At 41.6% G+C, this 20,902-nt stretch overlaps 3 protein-coding genes across 3 annotated transcripts; 2 read left to right on the forward strand and 1 right to left on the reverse strand.

The window, feature by feature from the left end:
* Window positions 1–1,542: 1,542 nt before the first annotated feature.
* Window positions 1,543–4,954, reverse strand: LOC117755237 (coiled-coil domain-containing protein 173-like). The gene is made up of 10 exons (XM_034574842.1): window positions 4,856–4,954; window positions 4,238–4,271; window positions 3,887–4,086; window positions 3,622–3,795; window positions 3,332–3,537; window positions 3,031–3,187; window positions 2,823–2,962; window positions 2,545–2,737; window positions 2,046–2,210; window positions 1,543–1,952 (listed from the first exon to the last, which is right to left on the reverse strand). Exons 3-10 carry the CDS (start codon window positions 4,067–4,069, stop codon window positions 1,599–1,601), a joined length of 1,572 nt encoding a protein of 523 aa, XP_034430733.1. The 5' UTR covers window positions 4,070–4,086; window positions 4,238–4,271; window positions 4,856–4,954; the 3' UTR covers window positions 1,543–1,598.
* Window positions 4,955–7,074: 2,120 nt separating this feature from the next.
* On the forward strand, window positions 7,075–14,651 carry phgdh (phosphoglycerate dehydrogenase). Its single transcript, XM_034573201.1, has 12 exons — window positions 7,075–7,336; window positions 8,607–8,758; window positions 8,848–8,913; window positions 9,016–9,070; window positions 9,262–9,360; window positions 9,451–9,583; window positions 10,213–10,361; window positions 10,472–10,624; window positions 12,227–12,365; window positions 12,599–12,726; window positions 12,824–13,046; window positions 14,176–14,651. Exons 1-12 carry the CDS (start codon window positions 7,199–7,201, stop codon window positions 14,328–14,330), a joined length of 1,590 nt encoding a protein of 529 aa, XP_034429092.1. The 5' UTR covers window positions 7,075–7,198; the 3' UTR covers window positions 14,331–14,651.
* A 1,878-nt stretch (window positions 14,652–16,529) lies between these two features.
* klhl23 (kelch-like family member 23) lies at window positions 16,530–20,286 on the forward strand. Its single transcript, XM_034573202.1, has 4 exons — window positions 16,530–16,749; window positions 16,890–18,125; window positions 19,530–19,682; window positions 19,761–20,286. Exons 1-4 carry the CDS (start codon window positions 16,743–16,745, stop codon window positions 20,069–20,071), a joined length of 1,707 nt encoding a protein of 568 aa, XP_034429093.1. The 5' UTR covers window positions 16,530–16,742; the 3' UTR covers window positions 20,072–20,286.
* Window positions 20,287–20,902: the final 616 nt, after the last annotated feature.

A 20,902-nucleotide genomic window follows, 5' to 3' on the forward strand; every position in this document is an offset into this window, starting at 1 on the left:
TTCATAGAAATAAAAAGATTGGGACCCATTTTTCATTTTGAAATAAAAAAGGAATTGTCAAGTGACTTCTGTTGTTCGTTTAAAACCCCAAAACGAACTGCGTGAGCTGCCATTTCATACTTCAGTCCCAAAAGAAACATTATAAAAGCAATTGGCAAAATTCACAAACGGCAGTTTTGGATTGGTTTTTCATTTTTTTCGTTCTGACACAAAAAACGTTTTTTTTTTCGTTTCAGATTTTGAAACAAATAGATTTACGTTTTTTTTGTTTGATAGTTACACATTAATTACAGATTATCCGATGATACCCAGACCGCGAACACTCCCAACACCAGGTTGTCCTTAAGTAGGCTTGATAACAAGTGGCCAACATAAAACAAGCAACAATTATCTTTACAGATGATGAACATACATAAAACTATACCAATAAGTGAGTCACAGTACTTACACTAACATGGCGCACACAACAGTGAAAACAAAGACCATAACACCCTTTTCAGGGCTTAATTGGTTGAATGAATGGAACTCAAAAGCATCTCCTGCCATCTTCGTGAACTACACTGGCAAGACGGAAAACAAAACTCACCACTCTAAGGGAGGGGCAGACCTAATGGTCATGGCCTTTTTAACAAGCGGCATCACTGACTCATTTATAAGAATGATTGAGCTTTATATTAATGCCTTTCTGACACACTAAGTATGGTTTAATCATGTTTGGCTGCAACATGACACTTCACCACTAGATGTCACTAAATTCTACACGCTGAACCTTTAAGGCATAATAGATCACAATGAATCACATATGCCTATATTTATATATTTTTAATTATTTGAACCCTTCTAGAAAAACGGTTGTGGATATTGATTTTTTTTTATCAATATAAGCATTAATCTAAACCTGCTGTATTGCTACACACAAACACACACACACACACACACACACACACACACACACACACACAGCAATAGGTAAGCTATATATAAATATATATATTGTTTGTTTTACTTTATACTGAGTTTGTGTGCTTTTTAAAGGAAACATAAACTTAAAGAACTTTTTTTTTACCTTCATTTGAGCACAAAGCCATGAAATTCTGAGGGGAGGTAAAGAGTGCTGCTTAAAGCTGTTCACTGCTCTGTCACTAGTGTATATCGATCATAGAGTGCTGAAATACATTTTCAGCCTATACGATGTTAATACGAATACTAGATGTTCAGTTTCCTTCTCTTAGTGCCAGCGTGTTCCAGGACACATTTACAAACCCTTCATAAACACATATTATTTCATTTTAATGTAGTTTATTGGTTTGAGTGTAGATTAGGACCCCCCCTGCATACATGCAAAGACAGGTGACAAATTAAAAGTAAAATCAATATGAAGGAAAAAGGAGATAAAGGTCACATGCACAAAAGTAATGGCAGGATAGGTTGCTTAAGGAGCAAAAACTGAAACAGTAATAAGAAAAGGAATCTGATCATAATGAAGATAAAAATAATAATAAGAAGACATTTTTATGCCTTGAGTAATGACATGACAGGGAATGACAGAGAGAGAGAGAGAGAGATGGGAACAACTCCTCTTGCAAACATCTTAGTCTTCACCACATAAACCCCAGTCTCTTCTTTGCTTCTTGAATATCTACTGTCTCATGAAGCTCTTTAATGTTCTGGGTAGCACCAGAGATGTAGTTAGGCATCTGAGCACCGCTGCGGTCCTGAACCATGTAGCTGGGCCTGACTCCCCCGAACACAGGACCGAGCCCTCCTCCGATCCCTTCACCTGCAGCTTTGCAAAGTGGGAGGACGTCTCGCTGAGCCTCTGCTGCTGCATGGATGACCTTGTGTGAATAGATTAGAAACTGCTTTTCTTCCTCAGCCAGGAGTTCTCTGGTCTTTGCCTCAAACTCCTCTTCCTCCCGTCTCAGGTGCTGTTGCCTGGCAGCTTTTGCAGCCTGGGTATGCAAAAATGTCGAGATTTACTTTCAGAGAACAAAGGCTGCTGTTACCGTCTGTGATGGTGCAGTGATGGTGAGCTGTGTCGTTACCATTCGTGTTGAGTTGCAGTCTTGTATCTTTCTCAGATCTTCTCTGATCCTCTGTGCCTTCGCTTTTTGTTTCTCACAAAATATGCGGTCAGCCTCTTTCTTGGCCACATGCGTGTCTCTGGATCTCTGTTGGTCTTCTTTGTCCCTCTGCTCCGTTTCTTGTCTCTGATAAAACAGTGTTGTGTTAAAGGTGTGTTTACATTTTGTTTGCTTCAGCTGGCTAAAGCAGCACAAACAGGGTTTCCACAGGGTCTTAAAAAGTCTGAAAAAGCCTAAGATTTAATAATCTAATATAATTGGCCCCTCTGTGTAAATTGTGGCCTGTTTTTTATCCTCGATATGCCCCTGCTTAAATTTAAACTGTTAAAGCCTGCAAAAACCCTGAAAAACAACAAACTGCATTTCACTGTCGCCATAAAAAAATAATTTAAAGATAATTTAAAGTACCAATGAAATTGATAAACAAAAGTTTCCTGCTATTATATCATAACTAATTTACTATCAGTTGCCTGTGTTCAGCGATGGACTTCAACACTTCAGTCCTCTTCTCCTCCTCCTCCCTCAGCTGCTGCTCACGTCTGGCCTCCTGTTCGGCGACGGCCTTGGCGATCCTCTGATCCTCGTTCACAGTTTGCTCCTGCTGTTGGTCTGTCAGTTTCTTCATGAGCCCCTCTTTCTGCCTCTGGGCCTCTCTGTGGAGTAAAGAAACTATTTTTGACGTGGAGGCAGATGAGTGGGTCTACACAGGGAGCTGCATGAAGAGATGCTTGTTCTTACCTGAACAATTCAGTTTCTTTCTCTTTCCTTAACTTCATCATTTTTTGTTTCGCAGAGAGAAACAGTTTCCTCTGCTCCTCCTCAGCCGCCTGTTTTTGGGCCTCTGCTGCTCTCATCATGTCTCTTTTAGTGACATGTTCCTGTATAATGAAGATGTGGGTTAGAAAATAAAAATAATACGACACAACATGTGTTGTTAAGACCCTACCAGTTGAGCTTGCTTCAGGTTTCTCTTCTGCTCTTCTTGTCTTTCTTCCTCCATTCTCTGCTCCAACAGATAGAGCTCATGAAGGCGAAGGTTTTCCTCTCCGTCCTTCTTGTTCTCTTTCTCTTGTCGCTCTCTGGCCAACTCATGTTTCTTCATCCTAACGAAAAGAAATCACATTCTTATGTGAAACAGATATTTTTATACTTAAGTTTCCTGCAGGTTCTAACCTGGGGCTGCACTGTTTCTAAAAAAAATACGATGTTAAATGGAGCCAATGAAACTGATCTGATGTGAGACTCACTGATTTTTCAGCTCCTCTGCAATAGCCAGTTTCTCAAGCTTCCTCTGGAGTGCCTTCTCTTCCTCCTGCCTCAGAGCTTCGTCCTTTCTGGTCCCCTCAAAATTAATGAATTCTTTTTCCACATCTTTAGAGGCACTCTTTATCCTTTTCTTCAGCTCAATCTGAGCCTCCCTCTCCTTCAACACCTCTGTCATCAAGAGAGCACTCTGTAGAAATAGTAAAAATCTATTATTATCCCACAATATTAATATACAGCCTATTACAATTAAAAAACAATAAGCAATACTAACATGTAATCCTTTGACTTGGTCGGTTTGATAGTAGAGCTGAGTCTTGGCTTTCTCCACGGCCTCTTTACGTTGTTGATCCTTGTATTCGGCCTCCTCTATATCCATCTGTTTCCTTTTCTCTTCCTCGATCTGTTCCCGGATCTTCTTCGCCTCCAGCTTCTTTTGCCTTTGATTCTTTGATAAAAACAAACACACACTTATACTCACAAGTGGAAACAATAAAAGCAAATAAAATCGGACAAGAAGCCCTGTAAGGACGACTTACAGCGATGGTGTCTGGCCACTCTTTCACCATCTGTTTTGACTGCAGGTGCAGGGCTTTTCTCTGGTTCTCTGCTTCTCTCATACTCTCCTTGCCTCTATCATCCTGGTTGACTTCATTTTGAACCCTCTTCCATTCAGCCTTAGTCAACACGGTGACTTGTCGGAGATCAGGTGCCTGGAACATCTTGCTGGTTTCCTCTGCTGAAGACACGATTAAAAGGGAGGAAATGACCCCAGGAAGACAAAACAGTAAATTTACCACTACACCCAGAACACTGTATGCTTATTCAAACCATAGATTTGCACGATTCAGATTAATTATTTGAAATAAAATCCTGAATGTGTTACTCACTTTGTCCACCAGGACCCACTGATGAGCTTTTCAACAATTGTGTCATGGGATCGTGTAGAAAACAGATTTTATTGGTGAAGGGTTTACAGGTGGCCAGTCAAAAAACAAACAAACAAACAAATAGCCTAAGTGTATATATAGATTAAATAACCTTATTAAATAAATAGACTATATTAATTGCGTAAGTAAATAAATTGCCTGGATGCATAGATAGATAGATAGACAGATAGATAGATAGATAGATAGATAGATAGATAGATAGATAGATAGATGGATGGATGGATGGATAGATGGATAGTTAGATAGATAGATATATGACCTTAACTTGTATATGAGAAATATAATTAAATGCATAAAAATAATACTGCATAATATTATAAACAACAAACAATAATAGCATGCTTAACAAGTACAGTGTATAGTATAAAGTATTATTTTAAACTAGCTTAAATCTTTGTATAGATTAGAATATTAAAGGTTTCAGACTAACTCTGGGCTTATTCTGCATTTTAGTAGCTTCCTCCATTTCATAAAATTACATACATTTTAAAGCTGTTGACTATGAACTAAAAACACATTCTTATCAACCTCAACCCCCAAAACCCCTGTTTATTTTACCTCTTCTACTGGATCCTCTCCGGCGGCTGAGCTGAACCTCGGAGGTCCTTTTTATCACATATATTATCTATTTAAAAAGACGATAAAATAAACTTGTACTGTTGCCAATGTTACAGCCACGTCAGTGTGGATTTGTTGCGCTGTATCCAGGCGACGGCAGAACCAATCCGAAGCAAGCATTTCCGCTGATTGACCACAGGTGGCGCTCTATCTATCTAGCAATAAAATTCAGTGGTAGTTATTCTTGGTTTGGTATTACATCATCAAGTCAAGACAAAGTCACAAAAAAATTCCCATTCGATAGGGATTTCCTTGCAGCCTGTTGTTGAAAATCACATGCAAACCATCATAAATGCATCATTAAAAACAAACACCCAACAGATGACCGGGACAAAAAACACCACAATACAGGGTCAATACATAATGAGATAAAGATCATCTTAAGTCCAGTGTGAAAGAAAAAGTACACTAGTGGCAAATTCAACATATTTATTGTTGTTATGACTCTGAGTCATATTGTGTGCATGTGTGTGTTTGTGTGTTGTTCTTCCTCCCTGCCTAGGGGTGGTGCTGTTCCCCTGCTCCGTGTTTTTGCTCCTAGGCCTGGCGTAACAATTGTCATGTAAAGACAAAAGTATACAGACAAAAGGGAGTTTGAATTTTCTTTTTCATTTTTATCTTCCTTGTATCTTCTTCCTGAAGGTAGACACACAAACTCGCTGTGCAGGGGGAGGTCAGCACAGTCCAACATGGCCTGGACCTTCCTTAAGATTGAGCTCATAGAGGTTAGAGAGCTGACCTGGATTCACCCCAATGAGTTTGCTGGCCACAAGATGACCAAGCTTAATCCCGTGGGTCAGATTGAGACGATAGAAACAGACAAGACTGATTCAATAAAAGTTTTATAGAACAGAGTCATCATTTTGGTGCACACATTGAGAATAATTAACATAAAGACCTTGTTGAACCATGTTGGAAATAGCATCTGTGCTCATAGTGTGTTACTTCAGTAACATAACAAGAGTATGTTGTTTTAAACTATAAGTACAGGTTTGTACTTAAATTAACTCTTATTCGACACAGAGTCAGGGAAACACCTTTAACAGGTCCATCATATTGGGTTTTACATTAAAATATACAGACACGGATTCTGTTGAAAATCAAATGACATGCATTTTAACACCAGAGTTAAAAGCATATATATAAGGGTTGGACGTGTAAATACTGAGCCAACACTGGAATAAGAGGGCAGTCATGTGCAGCCTAATGAGTCAGGTGATGAACACTGTCTCTTGAATTAAGACTGAACTCGTCTGACCCCAGCGAGTGTTCAGTGTAAGAAGATAAAATCAAGTTTGATGTTGCTTGAAGGGATCAAAGTGATTCCTTGTGTATTTCAACAAAACAAATATATTATATTTCGGCTCAACGCTGTCTGTAGCCTCCTGTTTACCAACTGTTAAGCATGGAGGTGGAAATATGCTGCCAGGCAGAGGGAAGAATAATTCCAACAATTCGAATATGCATCGAATTCTGCCTACAAATGTCCTGCTAAGAGAAAACGAGTATCAAAAACAATCCGTAGGTAAATCTTAAAAGTGCTGTGTGTGCAATTATCTCGGAAGATGAAGTGATCTGCAAGAGGAGTGGAAACTCTTGCATGATAAGCACTGCGACTCTTTAAGTACATTTGTGCTGATTGTACACTTTGACTTAAGCAACATTTTGAATGCTTGAATGCTTACTGTCACCATATCGGTTGGGGCAGCTTCTTCTTCTTCGTCCCTTTAAATTGTAATTGTATTTATCGAATTCATAATCCTAAACATACATGCAACATATCGACACATAAAACACATGACAAAGGATAGAAAACAAAAAGCCCTGGGGTAAGTGTCATGGCTTAAAAAATCCATGGGTAGACAACAAGGCACTCATTGAAAAATTGTTATAAATCAAGTAATAATTTTTTTAAAGTAGAGTCCTCATGGCTTTAAGGTTCTTGGAGCCTGTCATGACGTCAATACAGTCTTTCATCTCAACTTTAAAAACATGAAAAGATGGTTTAGAGCCTCTGGACTTACATCTGTTAAATGTGGTAGTTACCGATTAGAAAGAAAAGATCTATCATAAAGAATTCACCTTCACTATTTATCTTAGAATCAAACGTGCAGCTGCGTCACAGTAGACATGATGGGGGCGGGTCCACTGAGTGAGGGGGCCGTCCCCAAACCCGAGGTAACCGTTCAAAACCAGCAGAGGGAAACTCCCCCTGTCCACCATCACTCTCTTCCGGGCACCAAGCGCTACTCAGCTCAACTTCATCCAGCATCCAGCAGCAAGATGGCCCCTGTCTCCATCAAGACCGTGTTGATCAGTGAGAGTGTGGACCCTCGCTGCAAAGCCCTGCTGCAGCAAAATGGCATCCGAGTTACGGAGAAGCAGCAAATGACAAAGGATGAACTCATCGCGGAGATCAAGGTAAAGTTGACTCTCTGCTTTAGCGTGCATCGTCTTCCTTTTTTTTCCCTGCTACGCAACATGCAGACGTTTTTTTTGTTTTGTTCTCCCAATCCTGTTCCGAAAAGTGTAGTCATTAGTTTTGCTGCTGCAGTTGTCGGTGTGGGGGTGGGGGTGAATATAACAAATGCATCAGCCGAACAGTAGTTTTAGATTCATGCAAACTTTGATTTGCAGATTGCGCACTTTCACTTGTAAGCCTCGGTTCGCAGAGCTTTCCCACCAGGCTGAGGTGTGATCGCTGGATTTTGAGTTTAGGACCGCCCCCTTGGGAAGCTGATGCAACTCATCCATGATTTTACCAGTTCTCCAATCACATAGAACTACACCGAATTAAATGGATCTGTTCGCACCACAAAGATAATAAGTGCAAGCATGAACTCTTTAAACTTTTTTATTATGGTGCAATTAGGAGGAGGCTCTGTATTTCAAGAGCATTTCAATTAACTGTATCTGCACCTCCATGTATCATAAAAAGTGACAAACAGATAGGAGAGGGACATTGATGTCACAGTTTACACCACAACTAGCCCAACAGTTACCTTTTATGAAACCACATTTAAATTCACTAGGTACAGATTTCATATGGATCTGCACCAGATTGCAAACATTCAGGAATATTAGTCGTCTAAACATGCCTGATTTTTATTGAAAATGTTGAAAAATCGAGCTATTTTAGAGAAAGTGGTGGGAAAAATCCTGGATCTACATCTGATCTGGATTTGCACCAAAATGTCATAGGTTCTTCCCTGGGTCATGCCCCTCCCCCTTTTACAAAATTTGTTTGATTTAGGTTTGTTGTGAAATCACTTTTGATTCTCGATAACATGAGAACACACAAACTGATTCCAACAAGTACGATTTATGCTCCACATTAAATGAAACAAGTTAAAGCGTTGGAACTTATTATTTTATATAAATTATATAGTAAGTTATACAAGAAGTTATTATTAACTTATTTTGCACAATTTGCCGAGAAAACGTCGCCAGGTGATACAATACTATGTTGTTTTTTTCTTATGTACATTTCATATCATGCTATTGTGGTGCAGATGTCCAAAAATGTAGCATAACCACAAAGTAACTGACAGAATTGAATTTGTGGGCCTCAGGGTTTTGGAAGATTTGGAATCGCAGGTTAATGTTCTGCTTTGCATAGTTACTATTCATTAGATCAACTACAGATATAAAATAATTTCTAATCAACAATGTGCCTCTCTCACCATCCCAGGACTACGATGGCCTTGTGGTGAGATCTGCAACCAAGGTAACAGCCGATGTTATCAATGCTGCTAGCAATCTCAAAATCATTGGGAGAGCTGGGACCGGTGTGGACAATGTGGACGTTGACGCTGCCACCAAGAGGGGCATCATTGTAATGAAGTAAGTCTCGAGGCTTTTGTAAAAATTTGGACTTGGATTGCAGCCTCAATATAATGTGCAGTTCCTTAACTGTAGACTGTTTCCTGCAGCACACCGAGTGGGAACACAATCAGTGCTGCAGAGTTGACATGTGCCCTGCTGATGAGCCTCTCAAGGTAAGATGACTTCTGTATTCATGAGCTTTTGTCGATATGCTCAGTCTTTTTAATTGCACCATAACACTGTGGTTTTCCGTTAAAATGTCTGTGTGTTTGCAGAAATGTGCCTCAAGCTGCAATGTCGATGAAACAAGGGAACTGGGATCGCAAAAAGGTCAGCAGAGATGTTGGTTCGCCCCTTTTTCCCCTTTGAACGACCGCGTCCGCAGTTGGCTCACAAAGCGATTTACCATCGCATGGTCGACTCCATTGTTGGTCCAGTCTGCAATAATCCGACACGACACTTGGATCTGTGTAGTTGTGGATTTTGTAATCAGGGTCATTGTCCTGTTTCTAATTTTACAGTTCATGGGTGCAGAGCTCTACGGCAAAGTGCTCGGCATAGTGGGACTTGGCAGAATAGGAAAAGAAGTCGCCTCAAGGATGCAATCATTCGAAATGAGGGCAAGTAAACAGATTATAACACGACGAAACTGTGTACACACGTTCAGATGAGACACAAATGCTGAGATATTTTCTTTTCTCGATCTTCAGACTATCGGCTATGACCCAATCACTCCACCGGAGGTGTCGGCCAGCTGGGGGGTGGAGCAGATGCAGCTGGAGCAGCTCTGGCCCCAGTGTGACTATATTACTGTCCACACTCCCCTGATGCCCTCTACTGTTGGTGAGTTTTACACAGGTTCTCCCCACTGAGCAGCAACAGACCTGGTGTTAGCTTCCAGCCAGTGGACAGCGTTACGGTTGTGATTGGATCTCACTTCCCGGCACTATATGCAAATAACACGACTGTCCTTTCTCATTTGTGTTTCGGCAAAAGCGAGAGATGGAGAGAAAGAGGGCGAGCGGATTCAGGAGGGACTGAATTACGAATGATACTTTAAGGAAAAGGATCAATCATTATGTGCGGATCAGTGTGGTGGCTACAAACAAATCAATGTGTGGACACTGAGAATCATAAAAACATCTTTGATTTATTGTGAAACTGTAGCGGGTCAGAGGACGTCAGCTGAGTAGGCGGTCCTTCATACGTGGCCCAGGAAACATGTGCGTTCACACAGGAAAAGTAATGTGGCCACATGTGTCCCAGATCACCTGGAAATGTGGTCTGAGTGATGGGATCTCTGGACACATTTGGGTGCATTGTACTTCGGATCACTCAGGATGGATGCTAAAACCAGGTCTGAATAGGCTCAATGAAATCTTTGCTGATTACATCACTTTTCATACGATGCATTGTACTCGGGAGTTGTAGAATGCACTTATCAGATGTTTTTTTGTGTGTGTGTGTTCAAGGTCTGCTTAACGACGAATCATTCGCTAAATGCAAGAAAGGAGTGAAGGTGGTGAACTGCGCACGAGGCGGAATCATCGATGAGGACGCTCTCCTCAGAGCGTTGGAGTCCGGACAGTGTGGAGGAGCAGGACTTGACGTCTTTGTTGAGGCAAGTTTACGACCCCCTATTGTCACACGTAAGTCTGATCACGTCAGACTGCGGTAACACAAATCAAACTGTTTTCCTCAATGGAGATGTGTTGTTATGTTTGGCCACAGGAGCCACCGAAGAACCGCCCACTGGTGAACCATCCCAACGTCATCAGCTGTCCTCACCTGGGAGCCAGCACCAAGGAGGCTCAGGCTCGCTGTGGGGAGGACATCGCCCTGCAGATTGTGGACATGGTGAAGGGCAAGAAACTGGTTGGAGCAGTAAGTTGTACCCGATCTCACACCAGTTTTTTGGTTGCAAAGAATATTTAAGAGGTGCACTAGGAATTTAGTATTGCCCTTCCATAAAGCTGGGGGATTGGTAAGAGATGGTGAAAATGAAAGCTGGAGAAAATGGATAAATCAACGACAACAATAAAACCAAATCTCTCAGTTATAAAATGAAACATTTTGTTCCCACAGTTTTTTTCAAACTCACTCAGTTTGTAATGCAGACTTTTAAATTGATCTACGAACACAAGCTGATGACACTTTAAAGGCACGGTCACACATACATGAATGCAGGCCAATGTCGCGGCTCAAAGTTCCCCCAAAGCTAAACTCCACGCCAAGCCATGCTGCGGATTGCTCTGACACAGGAAGTGAATGTTTGCAGATTGTTTGTGTGAACAAGAAGCAAAGATTTGCCACTGCTTCATTTGTATATATGTGACAGTGCCCTCTGTGGGTGTTTTTTTTTTTTAGAGCCACATATGTCATTATGCAACAGTGTTCATCTTCACGACAAATAAGCTGTTTCACATGTTAAATCCATGTTGTGTTTCTCTTTTTAAAGCTATTGCATAAAATCCAAGGTAGGTAACAAGAGAACTGAATGAACACATGTGACACTAACACTCACTTTACCTGAATGGCAAGATGACAGCGGCGTCATACACAAAGCTTTTTTTTAGCATGAGCTCTCACTATTTACACTTACAATGCACAGCAAAAATCGAATGCATTAAGAACATGCAGCTTTGTGCACACGCTACTGGCAATCATCTCCATTTGCAGACTTCCTCTATGAAAACCAGTTTGCAGTTCATCCCGTCTCAGAGCTGTCACAAGTCTCTCACTTTATTGGAATATGCGATGCATGCAACCACTTCAAACAAATTTAATCTGCAACGGTCAAATAATCCTCCAAGTTAGCCTTTACGTTTACAGTCAACGATTCTATAATACTTGTCAAAGCATGGCCAGGTAGTGGCATTATGTCATGTGAGCCGGAGTGATCAGATCTGAAAATACATCCTCAACGTGTCGCACCAGAGACGTGTGTTAAAACCAGGTCACAACAGGGTCTAAGGGAAACTAACACCTGATAAGTTCATGACGGTTTCTACATTTCAGTCACTATTTAACATTCAGATATCACCAGTGAATGTGTTCAGACCATGAGTGTTGTGAATGATTGTGCGTTTCTCCACCGAGAGACTGAAGTGATAATAGAACATGGTTTATATTTCATCATGTATAAGTACAGGTTATCAAATTGTGATTAAGTACAGCCATAGATTATAGGGATTTCTCAATAACCTTCATGTTTTAATCTAAAAATGTGAATTATAACATTATACTTACGTTGTATCCCCGAGAAAGCAACCACTCTGTTTGTTCATGTACAAGGAGCAGGTTTTCACTACTACTGTCTGACTAAATCTGTATTTATGTCACTGAATTTTGAAAGTCAAGAAGAAAATAGCAAAATCATGATATTGAGATGTAATCGTATGATTGTTTGTGTGTGCTGCTTAAAGCATCTGCTCCCGTTCACGAAAACACACCTGATCCAGTCCGACATGTCTTTTTCTCTTCTAGGTAAATGCTCAGGTTTTGGCGAGCACCTTCTCCCAGGAATCTCATCTGCTGATTAAACTCGGAGAAGCCATTGGAGCCGTGCTGCAGTCGTGCTCCAGCTCTAATAAACCGTTCAGCCAAGTGAAGATCACCACTCAAGGTAAAACTATACTTGTCTAATCAGTTTGTTTCACCAGTGAACTCAAAGGGAGGAAGACAGTATTGCAACAGTGGCGCTTTCCCCCCTCTAGTGGCGTGATTGTGAATCAGATACTGTATTTGATATCAGTTGTACATGAGCTAATGTAAAAGATGTGACCTTCTGTTTATGTGTTATCTGTTTTTATAAAAATTAACTGGAAGGTAATCTTATTCACTGTTTTCTACAAACAGGTGATGGCATGAAGTCCTCCGCCGGCTACATGACATCATCAGTCCTGGTTGGACTGCTGAATTCTGAATCTGGCTGCTGCCCAAACCTCATCAATGTCCTGAGTCTAGCCAAGGAATCTGGAATCGAGGTACAGTGTCATCTCATTGTGACAAATGCCACCTCACAAGTGTGTCTTTTTGTTTTTAGTGGAATAATCGTGTTGTGCATGTGAACTGACCCTTCAGGTAAACCAAGCCCACTGTGCATCTGACGAGGCGGCTGATGGAGTGTGCAAGGTGGAGGTCGTGGCCAACGGCTGCAGCTTCAAAGCCACGGGTGCAGTTCATGGTGGTGTGCCGGTCCTGCTGGAGCTGAGCAACAGTGTGTTCAGACAACCGGTCCGTCTCACTGGGAATCTGCTGTTCTTCAAAGCCCCTGCGAGTCCCAAGCTCCTTACTTCTGTGGCTGGTGAGAAACTTTGAAGATCATTTGTGTGAAAATCACCCTTGTAGAACTGAATGTGTTTGAATAAGGCCACAGTTAAAAGATAGGAACCAGTATGTCTCTGTCTTTTCAGATTTAATAATTAAATAGCTAAGTCCTTTATTGTGCTTCAGCATTTTACACTGAAAAACTAGCACAGTTGAGTCTGTTGAGGACCATGGTCATCGCTAACATCTTATTTTTGATCTTTTATCAGAATGATCAAATTAGTATAATGGTGCACCCTCACAAATGGAATTCATCCATCCATCCATATCTATGGGCCCTTTCACATCTACTTTGTTTGGTCAGGACCTTCAGACTTCTCAGTTTAGTCCAAACCAAAAGAGCAGGTGTGAAAGGTGCCACAGAACATGGTCCGAACCAACGGGCCTAAATTTAGTCCAGACAAAAGAGTTTGTCTCTGTCTGGATCAAACTGAACCATAGTTTAGTTTGTTTCCAGTTTGAAAGACATTTTTTGGATAGTTCGGATTTTCGGGAAGTTGATACAGCATCAAACAATAGAAGAAGAAAATTTAAAGAAAGTAGCCTGAAGGATGGTTTGTATCTGTTGAAACAATGTTCATTTTGCTGGTAGTAAAACCCTAATAATACTACAGTGGCAACAATATTAACAAATTGAACTGAAGGCTATTTTTTTTCAATGCACTTTATAAAATAATCTTAGCGAATACAACAGACAAACTGAGGTCACGTGCCCAACCATCTACAAAGCTAATCCCAGCTGTCATTGGGCGAGAGGTGGGATCAGAATTATTTTTTCATTTTTGCGTCATGCGCACAACTAACAACCTTTCTATCATGTCTATTCATCAATCGACTGAGGAGGAATTCAGTTTCTGAACTCCAGGGCATCGAGCAGCATCAAGTTATTACTGTTAATGATTGGAGCAGTGAATCAAGCAGACGCAGTATAGCACAAGTGGTCACAGATGCTCTTTTTTAATTTCAGGCTTTCCATTTAAATAAAAGATGGAATTGAGTTATGATCTCTAAGGACTAAACAGTTTTCCCTGAGTATTTGTATTTATTTTTTACCTTTAAACTCGCACCTGTTTTTTTTTCTCTCTTTTCAATTGTTCTTTGTTTAGGAGTGCTGGCCACAGAGGGAGTGGAGATCGAGTCTTTCAGCACTCCCTCAGACCGCAGTGGTGATCTGTGGTATTGTGTGGGGGTGTCCTCCCTCCTGCGAGACCTCGGTGCCTTAAAGTCCTCAGTTAAGGAGTCCGCACAGCTCACCATTTAACTGACGGCAGCAGGAACCGCTGCAGTGCTTGGATAACATTCAGTATCTGAAAAAGCCTAACACGTTCAATAGTGTCTTAATATAATTGATCTGTCTTGGTCTTCATGTTTACAGCTAACAACTTGTTTAGAAGTTGAACTCGTGTAGAACACTTTGAAACACTTGAACACTTTAAAATGTCTTAGCGTTCTGATAACATTCCAGTGGTTATAAAGGGTTAGGAGCCCTTTGAAGTGAAGACTGGAGTGACTTGTTCTTTTTCAGTTTATTTGACCGTTTCAAAGCAGAGATGTGGAATAAAATACACTTACTAAAACACTGTGAGAATGTTTTTTTTATTATTACTTAGTGAGTTTGAACAATGAATTACATGGGATGATTATGTCAATTGATCCAGGGCATTGCAGTTTTATGCCAAACCAGTCAATAAAATATGATTCATCACTGTTTAAAATGTCCCAACAGTGAAGTAATGCAACCCAACCACCATTTTCTACAATTTGTAGAATTCTGTCTATAAATGTACCCCTTTGAAATGGCCCATTTCTTCATTCAGTATGATTGTTCCTGACTTTTAAATACATTTACTGTCTGAATCTGACAGTAGGACTTAAAGAATAATTTGATAACATTCTCCAAAATCGTTTTATGCATTCAGCTCAAGTTCTGTATTTCAAATCCACTTGCCTTTACTCTCCCATCTGCTTGAACTTCAGGTCAATTTTCTCTAAAACAAGACGCAAGTATCACTACGTAAATACTAGAATGACACTCAGTAGAGCACACACGCAGAACGCATAGCTCTGCCAGAGTCCAACATTTCCTTTTAAATTCAATCATGCCTTGTAGCTACAAGAAAACAAAACAATGTGGATCATGACATCATAATCTCCATTGTGGAAGAGTGATAAATAGATGGATTAAAAACTACATAAAATACACACTGTTAAGAGACAACACTACACTAAAAGATCCATATATTACTCCGTGGGAAATCTGAAAATGTCAAAAAAAACTTGGGTCTGCCCCTTTGTCCAGATCTGTGCCAAATTTAATGACTTCTTTCTTGACCTATGTCCCATCCTTCTACCAAGTTTCATGGACATCTGTTTAGTAGTTTTTACATAATTCTGCTGAAAAACAATCACATAAACCAACCAACAAAAACTGCACAATTGCCCACTTTGACCTCTTACAGCCTCTTATAGTAATTTAACTGATGAAACCACGAAAGTTTATAGGGGGACTGTCCCTGTGGTGGAACTCAGGGGAATTAACAGGGGGATGGATGTGTTATAACCCCCCAATAATCAAAACCAGCCTGTACAGCCCCCTTATAATCATACCTTGACACTGAATGAAAATTATTGACTGAATATGATAAAACATGATAAAGTGGTTGGTTTTCTTGATTCAAAATAGTTTTTCCCATTTCCATCTTTTTTTACCCGCAATTTTTTGTAGCTATGTTGGCTACTATAAATAGGGATTATTTCTAAGGTACTGTATATAAAGGACATTTTCATTGGTAAGACATATTCATTTAGAAATGAGTATTTATTAGAAATTATTATACATTTTGTGTTGGCCATGCCATTTGTTCTCAACCCCCAAAACTTCAACACATATTTATGCCCTTGGTGGAACTGATAACAGGGACATCTGAGACAGGAGGCCCCAATAGACCCCGGGGCCCTCTCTCAGAGGTCACAAGTCAATGAGGGTAGGCAACCAGCGGTTTAATATTTAACTGTATGTTGTTTTCATATGTTTGATCATATGATTTGTTTGTAAATTCATCGTTAAACTTCAGATGGTAAATAGAAAACGAATGTAAACCAGCGCCTGCAGTTATACCTCTGTGAGCACTGTTAACCTTTAATCCTTGTTAGGATTAACAGGCAAAGCCCTTGACCATGCTGCAAGTGGGTTCAGGATGCCATGGCAACCGCAAGAGTGAGAGGGGAAAACACATGAATGGCGAAAAGAGGCAGTGGAGCAGCACAGAATAACATTTGTATTCCAGCGGCGAAGCCTCTCCTGCACAACGCGGGGTCCGTGAACGCACCACGGGACTGTGATCGTGGATGTAGCTTTTATATACAGGCTCGGGGAGAGAAAGTAGCGGTGCACGGGGGGTGAAACCTGTCAATGGAGGACCTGCTGGTGCAGACCTGAAACTGCTGGAGAAGGAGGAGGAGGAGGAGGAGGAGGGGGGTTGAGGGGGGTTGTCCGCTGCACACAAATACCAAAATAGGATCTGAGCTGCCTGCGACCGTCCTGCCTGAGCTAAATTGAGCTTCATGTGTTTGTCAGAGACGATCTGTTCACACACAGGGAGAGAGAGGACACAGAGGAGTGTGCGTGTGTGTGTGTGTGTGTGGAGCTGCAGCCTTTATTCATGGATATAAGATGAGAGGTAAGACCTGTGTTATTACAGCAAAGAGGTAAATAACTGACAGCATGACTGTCATTCATTATACATGGGAATATGACACTGTGCTGCCCTTTGCTTGTAAGTGCCCTTGGATCAATGCCACGCGTGTGTTTCTCCTGCAGACACGATGTCACACAAAGAAGGCGACATCTACACATACGACTTCACTGATGGAGATCATCCGTCGCAGCTCCTGGACGCACTCAGGCACTTCTACGTCAGCGGCCTCTTCACGGACGTCTCCCTCCAGTGCGGTGACTCCGGGGCGCAGGTGTTCCACTGCCACAAGGCGCTGCTGTCGGCCCGCAGCTCCTATTTTAAAGTCATGTTCACGGCTGACATGAGGGAGAGGACCGACAGCAGCATCACCCTGACCGGGCTGCGCGCCGAGGTCCTGGGCGCCCTGGTGAACTACGTGTACACGGCTCAGGTGCGCATCACCGAGAGCAACGTGCAGAGCCTGCTGGAGGCCGCGGACCTCCTGCAGTTCATCCCTGTCAAACAAGCGTGCGAGGAGTTCCTCATCCGCCTCCTGGACGTGGACAACTGCCTGGGGATGCACGCCTTCGCACAGCTGCACCTGTGTCCCGCACTGGAGAGGGAGGCCAGGAGAGTGATGCTGAGCAGGTTCCCAGAGCTCGTGCTGCAGGAGGAGTTCCTGGAGCTGGACCATGGGAGGATGAGGGCGGTGGTGGCCGCACAGAGCCTCACTGTGCAGAGGGATGAGGTCCTGATAGATGCTGTGGTCAAGTGGGTGACCCATGATTTGGATAACCGTCTTCACCATACTGTAGACCTGCTGCACTCCATCCAACTGGACCTGGATGAGATTTATTTCAAAGCGTCTCTAGAGGTGCACAGGCAGGGCTTGCTGAGCAGTGATGGGAAATTTAAATCTATGATAACTAAGGCATTAAGGTCCAATAATGGCAAGGAGTTGTGTGCAAGTAGAAAAATGTCTTCCAGCATGTATATCATCGGTGGATACTACTGGCACCCACTGTGTGAGGTCCACTTCTGGGATCCTGTCAGTGACACATGGGTGCAAGGGAAAGCAATGCCTGACCACGAAAGAGAGAGTTACAGCATCAGCTCACTGGGAGCAAATATATATGTGACGGGAGGTTACAGGACAAACACGGTTGAGGCCCTGGACGCTGTTTCGATTTATAACTGCGACTATGACGAATGGACCGAGGGTTGCTCCATGATCACAGCGAGGTACTACCACTGTTCCGTGGCGTTGCATGGCTGTATTTACGCCATCGGAGGCTACAGAGGAGGAGCTCCGGAGCGAGAGACTGAATTTTATGATCCTTTGAAAAAGAAATGGCTTCCAGTGGCCAAAATGATCCAAGGTAAATAATTGGTGACATGTTATGGATTGACTGAAAAGCAGGAAAAATGAATGAATTAATGTTGAGAAAACTCACCACAAGGTCCATTTCTTTTTCTGGAGCTTCCGATCAAATCACATGAACTTCATCAATTGGTGGAGCTTACCCAGTGTACGTGGGCAACTGGTGTTTCTTGAAGAAGTTTCGCCTGTCATCTAAAAGTCCAGAAGCTGAAATGCACTGTTGACCTGTGGTAACACTGTTCCACAACTGAACTGAACAAGCCTCTTGGATGAGAGGTGTAATGTCTTCAAGAAACACAAGCAAGTCCAGTTGCCTACGTACACTTGTACAACTTCTGAAGATACCATGACCTGGATGTCTGAGAATCTCTCACAGATATCTTTAAGGAAATCTCGACAATTGAACCATTTACACGAATAACCCTCTTAAGATCCAATAAACCCTTTCAGCTGAGGCTCAAAGTCCTTCCTTAGCCTTCAGATCTCCTGATGAAGCTCGTGTTGCATTACTGAAAGCTCCTGAACAGATCCTAGACCTTGTATTGAGACTTTCTAGTTGCATTTTTCTCCAAAGTCAAGAATGAACACTCAATAAATTGACATTTTCCTGAAAATACTATTTGTTGATGATACTGAGAAGAGTTTGTACATTTCATCAATTTATATTATCATTTAAAACCCCAACTTTGAGCTTAGTGTTTCATTCTTGACCTGTGGAATTACAGTAAGACAAAAATAATCTTAACACAAGGCCCACTCCTGTTTCTGATCAGTGTTATCTGAGGTCTTTCATCAGTAGCTGGAGTTTGCTCAGTTATCAGTGAGCTGGTTGAATCCCTTGAATCTAGATATTGAAGAAAGCTGATAGAGAAATCAGTTTGGGAAAATTGGTTTAAATAATGCCTGGTATAATGCCAGGTCCAAAGAGCATTTTAGTGCCTTTCAGCTCATTGATTTGGTTTTTCAGCCCACAAATTCACTGTTGTGGTTAATTCTTCATTCACCAGACATGGGCAGCCAGCTAGAATGAGCAAAAAGCTCTTAAACTCACTGTAAAACACCTTCTCACCAAATAACATACAATGTTAATGACTAGATGGTGAACGTAGCCCGGCAACTGTTGGGGAAACCAAGATATTTCCATCTGCAGTTTGTGGTGAGCTAAATTTAGCTTAAAACAAAGTGAACATTAGACTACAGGTAGCCAGATACAGAAATACATGCTATGGCTGCTTTGTGTCTGTTGAATGTGTAACCTGTTTGATAATAATTCACCATGTCAACTTTGAAACCTGATAATGTAGGAGTGTGGTGTGTACAGCTTGTCACACTGCCCCCAAGTCAGTCAAAAAATATTGAGTTGTTGATCAGATGTTGCATATGACCTCTGTTCTCTTCAAAGGTGTTGGAAATGCCACTGCCTGTGTAATGGAGGAAAAAATCTATGTTACCGGAGGCCACTATGGCTACAGAGGAAGCTGCACCTATGAAAAAATCCAGGTCTACAAGCCAGAGGTCAATGAGTGGAGCATCATTACAATAAGTCCCCATCCAGGTATGAACGTAGGAGAGAAGAACGTAAGTGATAATGGCCTAAACATCATTTTCTTATGTTGAAATCCTGTGTTTTTAGAATACGGGCTGTGCTCTGTGCCTCTCAACAACAAGCTGTATTTGGTGGGCGGACAGACGACGATCGCCGACTGCTACGACCCGGAGAAAGACGAGTGGAGGCCAATATCAGTGATGAAGGAGAGGAGGATGGAGTGTGGGGCCGTAGTAATAAATGGATGTATTTATGTAACAGGGGGATATTCCTACTCAAAGGGGACTTATCTGCAGAGCATCGAGAAGTACGACCCTGAGCTGGACACATGGGAGATAGTGGGGACTCTTCCTAGCCCAGCCAGATCACATGGATGTGTGTGTGTTCACAGCGTGTAATGTCAAACCCTCATCACATTTTATGTTTATTTATTGTCATTTTGTGCCAAATCGATGAAAGTCTGAACAGTATGCTGTCAAAATGCAAATGCCATGTAAACCGTCACACAAGATGCCAAGCTAGCCCATGTTTTGCACTGTAGAGAACTACACAACTGCCAAACTGTTCAGCATCGACTATGTATAAAAATGAATGACATGGCTCCACCTCCTCCCACTATCTAGAAATGAAGCCAAAAACATCCCGTATACAAACGCTGTCTACTTGCGCATTTGGAGCCAGAGTCTCTGCAGTAGTGATCAGGGGATGAAGCCATTGTAGTGTCATTTTGTACATTTTGTTTGGTCCATGTCCCATTTACAAACATGGAGGAGGGATTTATGACCAATACTGCAGCCACCCAGCAGGTGGCTTTTGAATTGCATTGGCTTAATTTTTGTGGAGCAGTCAAGTCATTCATCTTTATATACAGTCTATGGTCCATATAGTGAAGAACAAGTATATTACTTAACCTCAGGGACAACTAGTATTTTACTTTACATTTTTGAGTATTTCTGTTTTATTAGATTAAAAGGAAAGACTGAAAAGAGAAATGCAGAATCCAGCTCAGACCAATGATGCCAATGATGATCTTTTTTTTGATAAAGCTGCAGCACCAGGCTGCTACTGATTAAATAAATATCTACAACTGTGGTGTGATTTCTGTCTACATTTCTTATTTATTTCCATAAAATGTATAACACTGGACTCCATTTGACATTGACCAGCTACAGACAGATTTTATGTTTGACACAGACTTTGAATGTCATATACTGTTGACAATTCATTAG

This window comes from Hippoglossus hippoglossus, chromosome 21 (genome assembly GCF_009819705.1).
Source record: "Hippoglossus hippoglossus isolate fHipHip1 chromosome 21, fHipHip1.pri, whole genome shotgun sequence".
Lineage (NCBI taxonomy): Eukaryota > Metazoa > Chordata > Actinopteri > Pleuronectiformes > Pleuronectidae > Hippoglossus > Hippoglossus hippoglossus.